Source organism: Atractosteus spatula, chromosome 22, assembly GCF_055471065.1.
Source record: "Atractosteus spatula isolate fAtrSpa1 chromosome 22, fAtrSpa1.hap1, whole genome shotgun sequence".
Taxonomy (NCBI): domain Eukaryota; kingdom Metazoa; phylum Chordata; class Actinopteri; order Semionotiformes; family Lepisosteidae; genus Atractosteus; species Atractosteus spatula.
In genome coordinates this window covers 1659943-1680241 of record NC_142727.1, presented here as the reverse complement: position 1 = coordinate 1680241, position 20299 = coordinate 1659943, and the positions used below count along the sequence as shown (strand labels likewise).

The following is a 20299-nucleotide window of genomic DNA, read 5'->3' as shown; positions in this document are numbered from 1 at the left end:
GACGAAGGCTCCGTTCTCAGGCTCTACCGCCACCCAGGCCAATCTAGAAGCCTGCAGAGCCCGGCGGGGACACCCCGCCCCCCTCCCTCCCTCTCCCCGGCCCCTCCGAGAGCAGCCAGAGCTTGCTGCTGGGGGCAGATAAGCCGCGGGGAGACGTGGGCAGCGTCACCTGGCTTCCCCGGAACAGCCGGTCCCACGTCACCGCGCGGCCGAGGGAAGGGGGCAGGGCGGGGGGAGAAGGCACGAGCGGCAGCGGCCGTCCAAGACGCCGGAAAAGAGGGACGTTGGACGTTTAAAAGGGGACCTGCAGCGGTGCTGTGATGTTTTGGGGTTGACGCGCGATTTTCAGACCGCAGTGAAAGGGAACATGTCCACTGTCACGTGTTAAACCTCCCATTGACATCGCAAAATAGGGGACATTTCCAGGTGGGCGCAGCGCCACGTTCTGTGATTCAGAAAGAGGCAACAAAACTTCCAGTGAGGTGAAGCAGCCCTGTGACACTGTAAACAAGCAGGCTTGTGAATCCAGCTCTTTTCATCCAGGAGAAATATTGCTCCCTACTGTTTTATAATAAATAATAATAATAATAATTGCTTACACTTCTATAGTGCTTTTCTGGACACTCCACTCAAAGCTCTTTAGAGGTCATGGGGATCCCCTCCACCACCCCCAGTGTGCAGCCCCACCTGGATGATGCTCCAGTACTCTCCCCACACACCAGCTCTCAGTGGGGAGGAGAGCAGAGTGATGGAGCCAGTTCAGAGATGGGGATTATTAGGAGGCCATGATTGGTAAAGGCCAGGGGGAAATTTGGACAGGACACTGGGGTAACACCCCTACTCTTTATTTTTTGCAGGTAAATACTACTTGGTAACGTGCAGATCATGCTAAAACATTTCTGCTGTAGAATCTGTACTTATCCGCTCATACATCACAGCATATTAGCCAGTACTGGGACTAGTGAGCAGGGCCGCGTCACGGCTCAATTTGCTCGAACTCTCACTCTCACCCGCGACCAGACCAGGGGCGTGTGACAACACGGCGACTAACAGCACTTGCACAAAGTTGGCCATTTTGTGCTTAATTTGAAATTTGTCCATTTTTTTCTATGCCGTCAATGAATTTAGTTTGCTGTTGACACTTAATAACTGCTCTGAGGAACTGGCACTGCAGGTCCCCTTTAACCAGAAGGCAAGAAGAGGAGAAAAGGATCTGCAATGCACATTTTGTCCACAAAGTGGGGGTGTTTCTACCATTTTCCCCACTTCTTCCTTAGAGAATTTGTCTGCAGAGGATTGGTAATAATACTTAATCATAGGGGTCCCATACCCTATGCACCATGATCAATTCTTCGTTCCTGTCCCATTTATCAAATACAGCCCAGTTCAGAGCTCAGCTTGTCTGGACTAAATTAAAGTAATATCCAGGTTCAGGGATTGTGCATAGGGTGTGACAGAAGGGGGTCATTAACATAACTATAACTCTTCCTATCCCAAACACGGAGGATCATAGGCCAACTGGACACTGGATTCTACAATAATCAGCTGTTCATCAACATACCACAGCTCTCGGAGCGGTCCGACGAGGAATAAGCAGGTATAGTGCACTACACATTTAATCATACCTCCAATGAAATAGGAACAAAAAAAATAGAATACGTTATGAACTGGATGAGGTTTCAGAAATCTTAGCCCACAACCATAATGGCATCGGTCAGAGCAAAGTCAGACAGCATGGAATTCCAGAAAATATGTGCATCACATTTATTCAGACTTCCACATGCTCCTTCAGAACAGGAATCGCAGTCCCAAATCCTCAGACCACTTATTAAATACCAGTAACAAAATCATTGATGTTCTAGAAAACGTTGACATCTTTCAAATAAAGACCAAATCTTGATACAGGAGAAAGTACTGCGCGTCGCCGTGTTGTCACCAAGTCCAGCTCAAGCAGCTGCCCGAGTGCAGGAGCGAGAGTTCAAGAGAATCGCGACGTGATGCGGCCCTTCCTGCTCACTAGTCACTGTAACACCCAATGTGCTGTGATGTACAAGTGAATAAGCACAGGCTGCACTGCAGACATGTTGGACCGTGATCTGCGTGCAGAGTGAACGAGTACTACTTTTGGCAAAAGCATCTCGAAGGCCAGAGCAATATTTCTATTGGATTAAGAGAGATTTATTCACCTCACCTGCGTTGAGAAGGAAGAAGAACCATCGCAATACAAAACTTCCACACTCTTCAGATTATTCCAAAAGAGGTCAACCACAGCCTTTCCCAGTGAAAGATCCGAGCCGCCATACAAATCAAACTTTATTGTTCATCATTTGCAGGTGACAGCGAGAACGTTCTCAAGCCGCTCCAGCCAACATCCGGGAGGCCAGAGCCACAAGGGAATACAGAACAGGCCCCGTTCAACTGTGACAAAGTATCGGAGGCCAAACGCAAAAGAAAGTAACCCCCCCCACCCCATCCCCCCCGAATACACGCTCAAAATCAGTATAAAAGTCGCCAAGAGTGTGCATCTGTGAAACGTCCCCAAGTCAGATCGTAGGAGGAATCCGGCTGGAATCACGGGAGAGGTGCCGAAGTTTGACTGGCGGATGCTTTTATCCAAAGGGGACGGCCATTTGACCCCATCGACGCGGCTGGGCATCTTACTGGATCTGTCCGAGGAATCCACCTCGAGCAAGGATCCAGCTGCTGTGCCCCAGCTGGGATCTGAACCCACAAACCTCCAGTCAGAAGAGCATCTGCAGGAATGTAATACTGTAAAGGAGGCAGAAAACCCTTCACTCTCGGCGTTAAAGAGGGAAGGAGAGGGGGAAAAAAGAAAGGAGCTGTGGCAGGGTTAACATCTCGAGCATCGCGATCGCAGTACTGAGAAGGAAAGGCCAGGAATGGGTCTTGCTCTTCGTTAACACCGATAGCAATTATTCTGGAATGAAGAGAAAGGAGGACAGAAAGGGCAGGAATGTTTTGTTCCAGATGGCATATCACTCTTGAAATACTACACTGTTACAAAGAAATCATAAATCCAAAAAAAAAAAAACACAAAAAATGAAAACGCATATAATACTTAAAGTGAAATAATGCAAACGCGTTGGCAGAAAAATGAAAAGGGCTGGCCGCAAATTCACAGATTGCGAGTTAAACGCGTCTCGTTTGAAAGCGTCGCGCTGGGTGGCTTGCGAAATAAAAGCTACAATTGCCTGCTGCTCTTTTTAGCCAGAAAAATAATGAAGCCATCGCCCCTAAAAACACTGATCTCACTAAAAACGGCAATATCGCAGCTGAAGTATTTCCTACACATTATTCCGAGAACATGCTGGCATGCCCCTGCTACAGTAACACATATTTATATTCTCTGACTTTACTGTGACCTTTATTGGTTAATGAGCTTGCAGTCTCCCACTGACACTCAGAGCAGTCGGAGACACTCCAGGCTGGACCGCACTGACTGGACTGTGAGCCGGATTAATGACCGAGATTATAAATCTCCCATTGACACTGACAGAGCAGTCGGAGCCTCTCCAGGCTGGACCGCACTGACTGGACTGTAAACCGGATAAATGACTGAGATCGCAGTCTCCCCCTGACACAGACAGAACAGTCTGAGTCCACATCCGCCTCCGTATTTCCCCACCCCCATCCCATCGGTTGCATAATATTTTTAAAACATTCAGTACTTCGATAAAACATTCAAAAAACAAAAAGCCGCTTTGTCCAGTAGGAAACGTTAGCGCTCATTTCAGCTGCCGGGAAGCAGCTGCTGGATTATCGCAGTTGGATCGGCACACAGATGCATTCTTCCACTCGGATTACACGAGGGGACGGGGGTTCCTAGGAGCAGTTAGTGGCGAGAATGCGCGCAGCGATCGCTCTCCGCGTGACGGGGCTCAGGCCATGCGGACTTCAGTGCTCGGCGCAAGTCAGTCCCGTTCGAAGGGGCGCTCCCCTCCTCCCACCCCTAGAGGGGGCCAGGAAGCACACACCACTTCTGCACAGAGCCGGGGGACTGGCCGACCCGGATTCACAGCGGCTCCCCAGCACCCCCTCACCCCGGTCTCCCAGCACTGGCTCAGAGCAGCGCCAGTACGGACGCACTTTGATCTCGCCGACCAAGACAAAAACGGCGTTTGTTCTGCCAAGGACGCCTACCTGACTCAAGGCAAGATCTATAACACTGAGCCGTCTCCCCTCCCCCAGCTGGGACGGCACTCTACTGTACTCTTCAGGCAGATGGCACTCAGTGTCCCCAACGCCCCCCCCCCCGCTGGTTTTTATGCAGAATCCAGGCACCGGCATCATGGGAGATGTAGTCCGAAATCCAATTTCCGCCGCAGGCCGAGACTTCAGTCGGCAACATGGCCCACGATGCCCATGCCGTTTCTGCGACCACCACCCCTGCATACAGCGCTTTCCCCACGCTGCTCCACATCACAGGCCCCTCCCCTGGTCAACAACACTCAAACGCCTCGATCGAGACTGGGGATTGGACTAGCGGCCCGGTAGCTAATTTTTCTGGTGAAGCCTGAAACCAACCTCCCGACTTCAGACATGTCAAATCCCACTTTCGACGACACGGATCGAACCCCTCCCACGCCTACGAGTCACTCACGATTCGAACCCTCATTACCAAGCCATTAGACGTTGCTTCCGTTTGTACTTTTCTCTCATTCACCCATCTCTCTCTCTCTCCTGTCTAACGGTGTCCTCTTCATCGAGGACTCCGGTCTGGGTCACGAGGTCACCAGACCGATTCATGCACCCCGGTGTCTACTTGCGAGACGATCCACCGAAAGCCTGACTCATTCACCAGACCAGGCGGCTGTGGGCTCAGTATCTGAGGAATAACTAACTAACTTCAATAAAGCAATGAGCGGCTACTTGTCTCGGAGACCGAAACTGGGTCAAACCGTAAACCCACAAGCAGGCCTTCCTTGCAGAAGGTCCAACAAGCCTCTGCTCACAACTGCCACTGAGTGAAACGCCCGGAATCTGATGGGTGGGAAAGGTCAAACATTTAACAGTTTAGTTATTATACAACGACTATAGTTAAAACTTTCACTAACCAATTACACTATTAACCTATCCGATAACTAGCATCATCCTACTATAGATAACAGCCTAGCCAACTACATTAAACCTATTAGATATTTTATTGACTTCTTAGCCTACTAAGTAATAGCCTAGGTAAATGAGTACGTTAACCAACTAGTTTGCAGACTGACTCGTTTGCAGCTGGTTAGTCACTAAATAGACGGAGCGACTAACTTATAAACCTGAAGTCGTAGTAGTAGCCTGCTGCATAATTGTGCGACTAATTAGGCAAAGTAGTGGTTCACCCGCCAATTAACATTAGTCTAAAGTAACAGACCGCTCCACTGCTCCCGTTTCCAAGCAGCGGTAGAACCTTACTGTAAGGAGTTATCAAAACGCTGAACGATTTCCTAATTAAACGAGCACGATATATGTAACAGCCAGCATGGCTCCCTCATCAGTGTAATGAGAATAGCAGTTATTATCCAGCCTCAGCGCCCACAGAAAATTCACCAGCAGAGTGACTATGTAACTAAATTCTTAACCATTATTAACGATTATTAATTAGCCAAGATAACGGACTGATCAATGACTACCAGGCTGACTAGCGCGATACATGCCTAACTGCACAACTAACCAGTGATGGGTGAACCAGCTTTTTCTGTATTCTAGTTAATATTTTTTTATGTTACCAACTACAGAGTGTGAGATGTGGTGGAACTGCCCTCAATCTTTCTCCAGCATCTGTGATGGCCGAAACTGAAGCACTATTTCTGAACACGCGTCACCTTTCGATCACCTTGGCAATTCTAGGGATTGGTTTAGGGAGCGACTGACAGTGTGGCTTACACTAAGGATTATTACGATGACTTCAGTTATTACGAATCCACTGACTGCAACACTGGAGTACTTGGCTGTAAGCAATAGTCTGTAGCTGGGGAGCAAAGGTATCCAGGAGCGACCCCCATTGATGGACAGGGACCTCGGCCAATCAGTTGGCAGCTTGCTTGGCTCGGTGGGTGTGGCACTTAAGGCAGAGGATCCGGCCGTCCAATGGGTAACAGCCATCCGAGTCCGCCTCAATGGAGAGGGGGCGGGCGCAGTCCTGTCAATCACAGACAGAGGGAGGGGTCAGATCACGGAGGTGAGCTGGGAAAACAGCCCTTCAGCACAGCACTGACTGTTGCCTCACCTCACAGCGATAGCACTTGAGGTGGAAGTTCTTGTCCAGAGCAACGACCCGCACCGTCTCCTCGCTGCCAGGGTCGGGCACGATGGGCTCCTTACAGCTCACACACTGCGGGGAGAAACGCCTGGAGGAGGGGGAGAGAGGGAGGATTAACACAGTCCATGCACAGGCCGGGAAACTGGACTCCATCTTGGCTCCCACGGCCCCATCTATGACATGAAGATAACACACGCTAGAGATAGAATAAAGGTAATTTCCCCGACATTACAAAACACAGAATAAGATGGGATGTTAAAAGTTAAAAGAGACACCAAATGGTCTCTTCAGTACAATAGCCAAGCAATGAGAGAAGACATCCAAGAGTTCACAATAACACTGCATAGTGAAACTGGAGCCCTGTGGCAGCCGTCTTGGCTCCATTCACTCTACCAAGTCCAGGCATCTGAGAACCCTTACAGACTACTGCCAGCACTAAGACCGACTGATCGCAAATCCGTGGCACTCTGTAAATGCAGTCTGAACCACCCATCGGAGACCAAGAGCACAAACTCTTACTGCACAAACTTCCAGAGCAAAGCAGCAGGCAGGAAAGACGGCAGATTGTCACCCGTTTCATAAACCTCCCTCCGGGAGGCGCTAGCGGTCCATTAAAAACCGGAACCACCTGGTACCTGGACAGCTTCTTTCCCAGGGCCGTCTTTGCGCTTAACCAGGATAGTTACACGTGCCCTGTCCTAGTGATGTCTACGAGTCTGGTTTGCATAGACTTTCTGCAGCACCAAGCAGACCCAAGTCACCTCCCGGCCCATGAAATGCACTTGGGGCAAATCAAGGCGATCCTGCTTGACTACAACATCGGCGAGGGGCTCGGCAGGCTGGAGCCAATTCGAGATCCCTGCCCGAGGTTCGGCAGGGCTCACGGGCCACTGGAACCGGGCTCGCGAGACCTGCAGGGCGGGCAGATGGACTACCGAGCCGAGCTGGGGGGTACCGAGAGACCCGCGGCACAGAGTGGAGGTTCTGGCCTCCTCTGCCGGATTACACGGACCGGTGGTAGTCGGGGACGCAGTACGGCTGATCGGCGTCGTCGGTGATGAAGGGCGCCCCCTCCAGGCTGCAGCCGCACTGGACACAGCGGAAGCAGTGGGCGTGGAAGGAGCGGCCCACCGCCCTCAGGACGCGGTCGCTGATCTTCTCCCTGCACTGGGAGCACTGCTCCAGCGAGCTCTGGGAGGGGGAGAGAGAGAGAGAGACAAACCGCCCATGAACTCCACTGAGCCCGGCTGGCCTGTAAGACTACAGTTCCCAGCAGCCCCCGGGCGTGTGAAAGAGTTCAATCTTCCTGCTGCAGCTGATCAATAGGGGCACAGAAACGGGGAGAGCTGATGACCCCTCACCCCCGTGAAGTGCAAACTGCCAGTGACAAGTTAGCAATCAGGTTATTGATTATGAGGATGCTGTTTGTTCACAGAGTACCACTTTCGTACTGTAGCTTTCCCAGAGGTGAGGGATCATGGGTAGCAGTCCTCCCACTGCCGCGTGCTCCCCAGGTGAGTTATTGATTATGGGTTATTGATCACTCGCAGTGAGCAGTCATCGCACTGCGGTGTGCCCTCCAAGTGTGCTACTGATCATGTGTTATTGATTATGGGTTATTGATCACTCACAGTGAGCAGTCATCGCACTGCGGTGTGCCCTCCAAGTGTGCTACTGATCATGTGTTATTGATTATGGGTTATTGATCACTCACAGTGAGCAGTCCTCGCACTGCGGCGTGCCCCCCAGGTGAGTTATTGATTATGGGTTATTGATCACTCACGGTGCAGCAGTCCTCGCACTGCGGCGTGCCCTCCAAGTGTGCTACTGATCATGTGTTATTGATTATGGGTTATTGATCACTCACGGTGTAGCAGTCCTCGCACTGCGGCGTGCCCCCCAGGTGAGTTATTGATTATGGGTTATTGATCACTCACGGTGTAGCAGTCCTCGCACTGCGGCGTGCCCCCCAGGTGAGTTATTGATTATGGGTTATTGATCACTCACGGTGTAGCAGTCCTCGCACTGCGGCGTGCCCCCCAGGTGAGTTATTGATTATGGGTTATTGATCACTCACGGTGTAGCAGTCCTCGCACTGCGGCGTGCCCCCCAGGTGAGTTATTGATTATGGGTTATTGATCACTCACAGTGAGCAGTCATCGCACTGCGGCGTGCCCCCCAGGTGAGTTATTGATTATGGGTTATTGATCACTCACGGTGTAGCAGTCCTCGCACTGCGGCGTGCCCCCCAGGTGAGTTATTGATTATGGGTTATTGATCACTCACGGTGTAGCAGTCCTCGCACTGCGGCGTGCCCCCCAGGTGAGTTATTGATTATGGGTTATTGATCACTCACGGTGTAGCAGTCCTCGCACTGCGGCGTGCCCCCCAGGTGAGTTATTGATCACTCACGGTGTAGCAGTCCTCGCACTGCGGCGTGCCCCCCAGGTGAGTTATTGATAATGGGTTATTGATCACTCACGGTGTAGCAGTCCTCGCACTGCGGCGTGCCCCCCAGGTGAGTTATTGATTATGGGTTATTGATCACTCACAGTGAGCAGTCATCGCACTGCGGCGTGCCCCCCAGGTGAGTTATTGATTATGGGTTATTGATCACTCACGGTGTAGCAGTCCTCGCACTGCGGCTTGCCCCCCAGGTGAGTTATTGATTATGGGTTATTGATCACTCACGGTGTAGCAGTCCTCGCACTGCGGCGTGCCCCCCAGGTGAGTTATTGATTATGGGTTATTGATCACTCACGGTGTAGCAGTCCTCGCACTGCGGCTTGCCCCCCAGGTCGTAGAACTGCAGGCCCTGCAGGGTGCGGCAGCAGCTCACGCACACGAAGCACTCGGAGTGGAAGAGCTTGTCCATGGCCCGCACGGCGGGCTGGGAGCGCGACAGGGGCTGCGAGCACTGGGCGCAGCAGTCTGCAGAGGAAGCCAGAAGAGAGCGCTACACGCACACGCCACAGCCTCACTAACACTGGAATTCAAATTCTCCCAAGACATAACCCACTCCTTCTCAAGTCATAACTTTGGCCTCTTTTAGGAATGTGGCCCAGAGCTTTCAGAGGGTCTACAGCTCTCCGTTCGCCCCCCCCCCCATGACTTGCCAGTTTGCCTAGAGCGCCCTCTAATGGTACAACACTGAAAGGGCAGCTGCTAAGAACTCAAACAGCACTTCAAGCTTCATTATCCTTCAGTTGGGGGGGAGGGGGAAAATGAGGAACACGACAATAACAGGATGCGCATACATGAAATACTGATCACCCCGAGCCGAAGCAACAGCAGGAAAGTAACTACTGAACAAAAGACACAAACGCCACAGGCCGCCTTTGAAGGTGCAACCTGGCTTGTAGCGATCAGCACAGATCGTCACACAGGGTTCTCAATGGGTTTATAGACGCAGGGATCAATGTGGTGGATGTAATTAGCGACTAGCCGTCCCCTCCTGCCAACCAAGAGAAGAACAACCAGTGTCGGTTAGACGCTGCCCCCACATGGACACCAGCTACGGGGAAGCAAGCACTACATCTCCCATCATCACCCAGAACTGTAGGCCCCCCCCCCTGTGATTCAGAAGAGGGGGAACTGTGGGAAATGTAGTTTTCTACAGAGATCAGAGACAGATCGGCCAGGAAAAGGTACACTGGCGCCAGCCCGGATCGAGACTGGACGACATGGGAAAACGCCTGCTCGGCAGCGGAACAGACTCTGTGCTGACCTGTGCTTGGAGCGTGGATCTGAGGAGGGTTCTCCATGTCCTTAATGAACCTCTGAGTCAGTTTCTCCAGCTCCTCCACCTCCCTCATCGAGAGTGGAGCCCCAGAGCCAGCGGCGGAGGACTTGAGAGAGAGACACAGAGCATTATAATAACAATAATAATAATAATTACAATACACTTATATAGCACTCTTCTGCACACTCCATTCACAAATTTTAACAACCACAGAGAGTCAGGACCTTGGTTTTGCATTTCAATTGAAGGACAGTGCCTTTTTATAAGCGCTAGACTGGGGCATTAGGACCCACCCAGACTGCAGGATGAGCGCCCCCTATTACCTACTAACCTACTAACACCTCTTCCAGCAGCAACCTGCGCTTTCCCAGCAGTCTCCCCTCCAGGTACTGACCAGGCTCCCACCTGCTGAGCTCCAGGGGGCTGGCAGGTATGAGCTGCGGAGTATATATAGGAACTGGCGAAACCATTTCCAGCAACAGAAAAATTCACTATAAAGCTCAATTACCTAATAAAGCTAATTCAGACATGGGTTAAGCCATTACTCATTTAAATGGAATGAAACTTTTTTTTTTTTTTTTTACACTTACAGTTTGACCTCCTGCTCCCACAGGTGGCTTCTGGGAACTTTTAGCGCCAAACGGAGAGCTCTGATTGGATCGGGGAGCCTGGCTCACAGTTGGAGAGCCACTGCTGCTGGCCGACGCCAGCTGGCTGGCAGAAGATGGGGGACTGGAAATGGAAGCAGTGGAAGAGGGGACCGAGGTCACAGGTGCGCTCTTGCTGGTTGGGGGGGGTTGACTAACCCCTTGAGTGGATATACCAACAAATCCGGGTCCAGAGCCCTTATTTGCTGAGGCAGGTTGACTAACTGAGGCCTTATTAGCAGGCAGAGAGGAGGAACTACTGGAGGGGGGTCCCACTGCAGAGGCTGGTTTCTGACCGTTTGAGACGCTGAGGCCGAAAGTGGGAGCCGGCTTCGGGGCCACAGAGGGGCCTTTACTGGCCGGGGGTGCCTGACGGACAACCGGGGAGGAGCCCTGATTGGCCGGGGGTGCCTGACGGACAACCGGGGAGGAGCCCTGATTGGCCGGGGGTGCCTGACGGACAACCGGGGAGGAGCCCTGATTGGCCGGGGGTGCCTGACGGACAACCGGGGAGGAGCCCTGATTGGCCCGGGAGGAGCCCTGATTGGCCAGGGGTGCCTGAAGGACCACCGGGGAGGAGCCCTGATTGGCCGGGGGTGCCTGACGGACCACCGGGGAGGAGCCCTGATTGGCCGGGGGTGCCTGACGGACCACCGGGGAGGAGCCCTGATTGGCCGGGGGTCCAGTCTCTCTGAACGTCTGCCTGGCCCGCAGCTCTTGGGCCCAGGGAGCAGGTGGTGGGCGGTCCATGGAGTCAGCAGGGGGCAGGAAGGAGAGGGGAGGCTTTGGGGCTGTGGGCGGAGGGCCCGACGACTTTGGGGGCATCTTGGTAGGTTCAGCTGGCAACGTGCTCGGCAACTGTACAGGAAGAAAAGTAAACTCAGAAAGAGCAGCAGGAGATAGTCCTATATCCTATATGGATACTCTCACTTTGAACTAGTGACCAGTCAGTCAGCATAACGCAATGTCCAGTCAGTACATCTGCACTAACTCTGCCATGTTCTCTTCCCCCGAGCTGGAATTTTCCTGAAGCAGCTGGAACAGGATATAGATCTGCCTCCCCCTCCGTCTACCTACCCACTGTGTGTCACTGCTCCTAAGTGAGTCACAACTCTTAACCCACACAGTTCTGCACCAAGTCAACTGAGCTTCGCAAGTGCTGATACAATACTGACTCACAGAATTACACACAGATTTCTAGGTGAAGGAGTGAACCCCTTAATACCGTCACAGTCTGGACACCTATAAGCACAACAGACACAGGAAGGAGCTTTTATTCAGACGCACCGATTCACCCCCCCACCCCTCCTCTCGTTCTCCTTCAGCGCAGCAGTACCGCAAGACGTTCCCCTCCCTTCCCCTCCGCTCCTCACCTTGGGATTGAACGGCCCGCTGGTCTCCATCTCCGACAGCAGGCTGGTGAGCGAGCTGATCTCCCGATCAAAGCTGGTCTGCTTCTCGAAGCTCCTCTGCTCCACGGACAGACAGAAAAGCAGGCGGATAAGTCAACAACTGGGCCTCAACCAGTCGCCACACGAGACAAAAAAACATTCCACGAGCTGTCCGAGTGTACAGGTCATGGAATCATCTCGATTACATCTGCGCCAGGAAGGTCTGGCAGAACTTCTTCGACTGCGCTGACAGGACCGATCCCTACAAAGCAGACTAAAGCGTCAATCGCGATAATCAGTGCAACAAAAATGTTTTTTTATGTGGCCTCCATATGACTTAAGTTTAATAAGTCATCCAATGCAAAACAGGAGCTGAACTACAAATCGAGCAGCTCGCACACAACCCAGAGGTCTGTCCGATCCGTTTCCCATTCCCACGTTTCACCCATTTCCTCATGGCCTGATCCAATTCAGCAACAAGGGGGAGCCGGAGCCTATCCTGGCCAGCAACGGGCGCAAGGCAGGGTACGCCCTGGGCAGGACGCCAGTCCATCGCGGGACACAGACACAGATTAACCCACCAGCCTGTCGTCGGACTGTGGGAGGAAACCAGAGTACCCAGAGGACACCCACGTGAACAGGGGGGAGAACATGCAAACTCCACACAGACAGCACCCCAGAAACTGAAGCCACGGCACCAGCGCTGCGAGGCAGAAAAGCTGACCACTGCACCACATTCGTTGGTCAGGGGTAAAAAAATAGAACTGCAGCCAATATGGCCACACTATACTGCCCGCCATGTTTGTAGTTCAATATAAAACAAAGATACAGACCAGCCCAAGAAAATAAAAAGGCCAAATGTGTCCAAAGTGAACCGCAGAGCACACGAGACAAAAACACAGGCAGCATAAGACCGATTGCTTTCTACTCCAGGGTTATTTCTACTGCAGAGCGGTGTTTAAATTTAGTGCCTGAAAGCACAGGGGGCAGATTCACTACCTAAGTGGCGCAGGAACCAGCAAGAAGCAGTTCCAGCCAGACGAGCAGGCGACACGGGCAGCGGACTCCAACACTCGGGAGGGCCGTCGAAGCCGAGGTCGAGCTCGCTCTCTCGCGGAGGCGGCGAGTAAAGACTACGTGAACTCTGAGACACAGGATGACAAATCGGAGACTTGCGCCACTTCCCTTCGGTGACACGATTTTTCACCGACGCATGCCGACACAGCAAAGTGGCGCACACACACACAAAAAAAAGTTTCTCCCGAGTTCCCGAGACTCCTTTCCCGAAAAATCCCGAGTCGCGTCCTTTAGGATCTTGGAACCCCAGCCAGTCCTACATGGCCAAAATGGTCGGAAATCCACAACCTCACCCCTCTAACAGACATGGGAGAGAACCTACGAGATCTTGTGGTATTCCTGGCAGCTACTTCTCCTTGTTGCTGTTTCCTGGACTGGACTACAAACACTGCTGCGTCACGGCCTGTGGCTCTGGAGCCAAGCAGCACAGGAATGTACACTTAACTGGATTCTCCAGAGTACTGCTGCCTCACAGTGCTGGGGCCCTGGGTTCAATTCCTGGGATGCTGTCTGGGTGGAGTTTGCATGTTCTCCCCACGTCAGCATGGGATCCTTCCCACAATCCAAATATATATCTTTAACAAAACATGCAACTCTAACATAAGGTAAAAGCTCTAGCAAGTGATATAAAGTGATTAGAAGGGTGACTGTCCATTGTATCTTTTTGAATTGCTCAATCACAGTCCCTCCAAGTCTGCTGGGTGTGACCACTTGCAGTCGTCCATCGCATTACTTTCAACCCATCTTGGCTCTGAAATTGTCCAGAAATATACTGGCAGGTCCACAGGCTTGAGGGAAAACTGTGTGTGAATTTGTGTCTGTGTGCCCCGTGACGGACTGACATCCCATCCAGGGTGTACCCTGCCTTGCACCCATTGCTTGCTGGTACAGGCTCCAGCTCCCTCCAAGACCCTGAACTGGAGGAGGCAGTTGGAAAATGGACAGACTGGTGCACTCACCGGAGCATTGCAGGCTGGAGGGAGCGGAGGAGGAGGAGGTGGGGGAGGAGGGAGGCTGCTTTCTGCCCCGGTGGGCGATGGGATGTCCTCAGGAGGGGGTGGTGGCGGGGGTTCTGGAAAAGCAGGGGGCGGGGCCTCTGACGCAGGGGGTGTGGTCTGATATTCTGGGGGTGGGGCTGGCAGGTCAGAGTCATCCAATGGTGGAGGAGGGGGAGGGAATTCTGACAGACAGAGAGGGAGAAATGGAGCTCAGGTGACAAATGAGGACAGGTTGGTCACTTGATCGAAGACGCTTGGCTGACTGCAAGCGGAATACTGTTCCAAGGATCATACCCAGCTATTTCTTTATGAATCTGTCACTACCAGCTTCAAAAAGCCGAGTTTGAGACAGGACCTCTGTCGTTAAGTCCAGTGAGAGCTGCACCACTCCTCCAGTAAGTGTGACTGTGCTGTGTACATTTTGTACATTACTAGTGCACATTTTGAAGATTTAATCAGTGCTCATCCCTTATCTGCCAGCACAAGGGGGCATCAAATAAATGCAACAAATAGTTTTAGTTAATAATAAAGTGAAAAAGGCTCAGAGGCATTACTACAGCTCATAAGAATTTACAAACTCCATCTAAATCACATACTGGAAGAAGGGTCTACAGTCAAAACTGTTTTTTTTCTTCATCTTTATACATTTCATCATGCAATTACCTTTAGTTTATCACACCTATAATATTACTTCCTACAAAACATTTCACAATTCCCCATCACGATCAACATAGATTACAAGAAAGCTTTTTACCTTCAGTCACTGCGGGAGGAGGCGGGGGCAGCTCTCCCACCCGGCCAATCACAGCAGTGCTGGCCACCGACGTGTGACTGGCAGAAGGCTGTGACTGGGTGGAAGAGAGTTTGGGGCGGGGCGGAGCCACAGAAGCAAATTTCTTTGGTGCATTGTAGAAGGAGGGGGCGGAGACATTAAAAGTGAGGGTGGAGCTAACCATCACAGGCTTGCTGGAGTCGGACATCATGGACACTGCAGAGGACAAGAGAGGCAGAGGTTAACACAATGGCTAACTACACAGAACTAACCCTAGAGCAATCTCCGACTGCAGAATACGTTGTACGAGAACTGCAAAGGAAGTGAGACAGTGGGGCCAATACAGACTGATAAGGAATTGCAGAACAAGAGGGAGAGAGAGTGTTGATAACATAGCTGGTTAATCAGTGACCAAACTCCACAACATGTCAGCGCTGAGGGAGTGTGAGAGACGGGGATGGATGTCAGTACACTAGACTGGACACTGCAATATATCAACACACACAATCAGAGAGCATATTTACAACTTTGCCAAGAAAAGGAAGACAAAACAGACATAAAGCATCACACAGACGCAGAGAGAGAGAGACATCCAAGGACACAAACCACATATTTGCCAGACAGTCAGTCTGCCAGTGATAAATCTCGAACAAAAGAGTTGTTAGCTATTTTACAGCTTATGTGATGCTGTACAAGCCATACAATAACCCTCCTGAAATACTATTTTTCTTTTAAAAATACACAGACCGGTTCCATTATTTCAGCCTTTATCATCTTGAAAACAGAAGACTATGAGGGGACAAGACAAATGCATTGAATATGCTCAAAGACACCGATATATTCAACCCAACAGACTAGGAATAGGGGGGCACCTCTTTACACGGAGGGTGGCGGGAGAGGGGAACAAGCTCTCCAGCCACGTTGTTGAAGCCGACAGCCTGGACACAGACACAGCTGGGAGAGATACTCGGTTCAATTAAAACTAACTCCTCTCTCTCCCCGTTAAATAACCGTCCTTATGTTCAGTCTGAATCATAACGGCCCGGTAGAGAGATGTTACGGATTCACGAGAGAACAATAACGGGCGGTAACGACAGTTCATTAATCCCGCTGTGCAGCTCTGACCTCGGGCGGGGTCAGACAGCGGGTCCGTGTTCCGCAAAGTCAGGGCAACTCCGCAACAGTATCAGACAACGTCCAGGTACCCGTTTAAAAGACAGCAGCTTTATACATATAAACAAGAACCGATTTGCCAGGCGGATTAAAAATGAAAAACAACTTCACTAAACGGAGAAGACAACGCTCCTATGCATGCTTCTCCAAACAAGCTGATACTTGTGTTTAAAAAGACGTTACGCATCTCGATGGCTCACGATACTGCTAGCTAGTAACAGTAAAAGTATTAATAACTAGATCACTTAAGACAATTACCACCACGGCGATTGCACGCACAAATAATAAGGATTAACAAGAACTGAACTGGGGGGAAACTGAGGTATGTGTCTAAATGTTACGAAAAGCAGCTTAAACTCACATTGAACTGCCGTGTATCTCCCACTAGATGTGCCTTTCGTCTGCGGTGTAACTGTCCTGCCTCAATGCAATTTCTCTTCCTCTCCGATCGCTTTAGATCTCGTTTTTATAGCTTTGCTTGGAGAACTTTTTCTCAGCAAGCCTGCCCCCCCCCCCCGCACCACCAAGCCATTTCCGGCTCGCGCTTCCGCATTTCCGCACCTAACAGCGCCGGCCGCTCCTCTCGGGGTCCCGCCTCTTCCTGTGCAGTGACGTCAGTCCACTGATAACGGGGGTTTCGTCACAGCACTCTCAAACTTTAACACACAAAGCTCTCACTGTGTGAGTGTGCTGTAGTGTCCAGTCAGTCAGTGTCTCTGTGCTGTAGTGTCCAGTCAGTCAGTCAGGGTCACTGTGCTGTAGTGTCCAGTCAGTCAGTGTCTCTGTGCTGTAGTGTCCAGTCAGTCAGTCAGGGTCACTGTGCTGTAGTGTCCAGTCAGTCAGTGTCTCTGTGCTGTAGTGTCCAGTCAGTCAGTCAGGGTCACTGTGCTGTAGTGTCCAGTCAGTCAGTCAGTGTCTCTGTGCTGTAGTGTCCAGTCAGTCAGTGTCGCTGTGCTGTAGTGTCCAGTCAGTCAGTCAGGGTCTCTGTGCTGTAGTGTCCAGTCAGTCAGTCAGGGTCACTGTGCTGTAGTGTCCAGTCAGTCAGTCAGTGTCTCTGTGCTGTAGTGTCCAGTCAGTCAGTCAGTGTCACTGTGCTGTAGTCCAGTGAGTCAGTCAGTGTCACTGTGCTGTAGTGTCCAGTCAGTCAGTCAGGGTCACTCAGTCAGTCAGTGAGTTTAGATCACATATTGAAATTCTGGATAGTCTTACATTGTTTTTGGTCTGGATCAGATTCTTTAGCATCAAACATTTAATCAAATTATTTTTTCCAATATTAATTTATACTACAGTATAAATAAACATAATCTAGAGCACTATGACTAGGCTGTGTCCGGTGTTCATTTTGTTGACAAAATCTATGTTCCTCAAGGACCTGCTTTTCATTCTAGTTAACGATGATAAAATGCTCAAGAAAATAATCTACAATGATGATAAAAAAGAGTAAATTGGTTTCCATTTTTGCCTGAGTTAATTAAGGCAAGACAAAATGATGTGTTTAACTAAAACTCAAACTGGAATCAATTTCATCACAAGGTTCTCCATTCGTGTATTTACTATTTGTCTAACATGTTACTTTCTGTCCACAGGGACTAGAAGAGTCTAGAGCCCTGTGACTGGGCTGTGTCAGTGTGTCCACAGGGAGTAGAAGAGTCTAGAGCCCTGTGACTGGGCTGTGTCAGTGTGTCCACATCGACTAGAAGAGTCCAGTCCTGTGACTGGGCTGTGTCAGTGTCCACAGGGACTAGAAGAGTCTAGAGCCCTGTGTCTGGGCTGTGTCAGTGTCCACAGGGAGTAAAAGAGTCTAGAGCCCTGTGACTGGGCTGTGTCAGTGTGTCAACAGGGACTAGAAGAGTCTAGAGCCCTGTGACTGGGCTGTGTCAGTGTCCACAGGGACTAGAAGAGTCTAGAGTCCTGTGACTGGGCTGTGTCAGTGTCCACAGGGACTAGAAGAGTCTAGAGCCCTGTGTCTGGGCTGTGTCAGTGTCCACAGGGACTAGAAGAGTCTAGAGCCCTGTGACTGGGCTGTGTCAGTGTGTCCACAGGGACTAGAAGAGTCTGGAGCCCTGTGACTGGGCTGTGTCAGTGTGTCCACAGGGACTAGAAGAGTCTAGAGCCCTGTGACTGGGCTGTGTCAGTGTCCACAGGGACTAGAAGAGTCTAGAGCCCTGTGAATGGACTGTCAGTGTGTCCACAGGGACTAGAAGAGTCTAGAGCCCTGTGACTGGGCCGTGTCAGTGTACTTGACACAAGCTCGCTCTACATCAATATCAGTGTTAGGTCTTGCACTATGCTTACAAGTTACAGATAGTGCATATATCTGTCTCTCAGCCAGCCTCCCATTCAGTGGCAAGAGGTCAGTTTCTTTCCATGTCCAGTATCAGTCATTTTAAAGGGAATCAACAAGTAGTCCGCACACACAGCAGGACAGGAGACACAGTGAGAAGAAGGAAGTAACAGGGGCAGGACGCAGAACTGAAGCAAGCGGTATTAACCCTTGACAACATGAACATGTATTCTGTATGTGATCGAGTCCCGGGATTCACACGATGTGACATCTACAGTGGCTTCGCGTGTGGGTACTGCCAGATGTGGCACCCAGAGGCTTGCTACATAAAGTCGCCGCGCGCTTCTGACAAGCCTAGCCGGGCGTGGGGACAGGGACAAACAGCAACAGCAGCAGGACTGCGACATTGTGCCAGGGGTGCGAGCTGCAGAGCCTGTCCTGACTAGCGCTTCTGCCTGTTAGCCAGCTCGTCTCTCTCTCTCGCTCACTCGCTCTCGCACTCTCTTACCCTGTGCCAAGGCTGCTCAAGAGTCTTCTCTTCTGCCCGCTGGCTGCCTAGGTGGCGTGAAACAACGGCAAACTCTTCCTCCTCTCTCTTTTCTCTGGTCGGGGGGCTGCGGCGCTGTACTGCTGTGTGCGGGCAGTCGGGGGGTCCTGTACTGAACTCCCTCTCTCTCTCTCTGTTTCTGCCTCTCGCTGCCACAGCTGTGACACCACTCCCTCTCCCCACCCCCGTCTCTCTCTCTCGCTCCTTCCTTCTCTCCTCTCTCACTGCCGTCACACCGTCGGGCCCCAACAAGTTCCCTCTCGTCGGGAAAAGACGGCAGGCAGAGGGGCCCACGCCCTCTGGGCAGCCCGTGTTAACTGTGCATCTGGATTCTCAACCTCTTTCCCTCCTCCTGCCCCCCTGCTGCTCTCCCCTCCCCCCCTCCTCCTCTCTCTCTCTCTTAATTTGGATTCTTGCAACATTCTTCACGGTATGACATCAGCGCTCTGCCTGCGCTTCCTTGTAAGGTCAGAGGCAGAGAGCGAGGGCTGTGTGTGTGTGTGTGCGCGCGCGCGCGCGCGCGCCCCAGGCTGAGGTGAGGGTTGATGAAGTGCAGGTGCCCCAACTTGCACGGCTCCCCCGGACAGCAAGGGGGGGGGGGGGGGGGTTCTTGAAGGCAGACCGTGTGTGTGTGTGTGTGTGTGTCAGAGAAAGGAGGAGCGCACGGTGAGTCAATATGACCTCACCCCTTCAGGACGGCAACTCGAGGCTGGAGGCAGACCGCTGGACACTGCCCCCGCCCCCCCCCACAGCCCGCCAAACATCTGCTGTCCGAGAAAGACGAGGGAGACGGCCGACTGCTTCTCTGTTTTGGAGGGGGGGGGGGTGGGGGGTTGTCAGAAGAACTGGAGACCAGTTACAAACGAGAGGGCTCCACCTGACCCGTCTGGTAGTTAGTGGTTTGTTTTTCCGAGCTTCGCATCCAGCTGAGTCTGGAGAGGAGTCTGGGTCGCAGCTTGTTCCACACCCCCACCACCCTCTGTGTAAAGAAGAGCCTCCCGTCCCGACTGGAGGGTCCCATCCAGCTGGGTCTTGCGACCAGCCAGGCTCGCGGCTTGAACGACATGCCCGGGTAGCTTGTTCCTTTGTGCAAAGAAGTGCTGAGACGTTCCACCCTCCCACCACCCTTTGGGTAAAGCAGTACATGCTGTCCTGATTGGAGGATCTCCTCCAGCTGTGTCTTGAGAGAGGCCAGGGTATCGGCTTGTTCCACCCTCCCACCCTTTGTGTAAAGAAGTGGCCCTCCCTCCCCCTCCCCTCCCAACTCATTCTCCTTTAAAAAAAAAGTTTCCTGCAGCTTCCACTTGAATCCTCGGATATCCTCAGCAGATCCTACTCACGCCCTGTTTCTTCGGCATACGTGTCTCATTCCTGTCTCCAGCCACCCCTCTGCTGCTCTT

At 51.8% G+C, this 20299-nt stretch overlaps 1 protein-coding gene across 3 annotated transcripts; it reads right to left on the bottom strand.

Annotated features, from left to right (window-relative positions):
- Positions 1-2295: 2295 nt before the first annotated feature.
- On the bottom strand, positions 2296-19259 carry zyx (zyxin). 3 transcript variants are annotated; one of them, XM_088939394.1, is made up of 10 exons: positions 18861-19259; positions 14878-15111; positions 14085-14305; positions 12031-12126; positions 10601-11515; positions 9996-10116; positions 9030-9199; positions 7281-7459; positions 6236-6356; positions 2296-6148 (listed from the first exon to the last, which is right to left on the bottom strand). In XM_088939394.1, exons 2-10 carry the CDS (start codon positions 15104-15106, stop codon positions 6035-6037), a joined length of 2166 nt encoding a protein of 721 aa, XP_088795520.1. In that variant the 5' UTR covers positions 15107-15111; positions 18861-19259; the 3' UTR covers positions 2296-6034. The 3 variants fall into 3 exon arrangements, with proteins under 3 accessions (XP_088795520.1, XP_088795522.1, XP_088795521.1); XM_088939396.1 differs by lacking the exon at positions 18861-19259 and adding an exon at positions 16630-16684; XM_088939395.1 differs by lacking the exon at positions 18861-19259 and adding an exon at positions 16430-16604.
- Positions 19260-20299: the final 1040 nt, after the last annotated feature.

Bases quoted from the DNA above. Each gene is read 5' to 3' on its own strand.
- zyx (XM_088939394.1), bottom strand. From the start codon at position 15,106: ATGATGTCCGACTCCAGCAAGCCTGTGATGGTTAGCTCCACCCTCACT. The intron at 7,460-9,029 runs GTGAGTGATCAA...TCCCCCTCCCAG, and splicing joins AGTGCGAGGACTGCTACACC to AGCTCGCTGGAGCAGTGCTC. The intron at 6,357-7,280 runs GTCCGTGTAATC...CCCCTCCTCCAG, and splicing joins TGCGTCCCCGACTACCACCG to GCGTTTCTCCCCGCAGTGTG.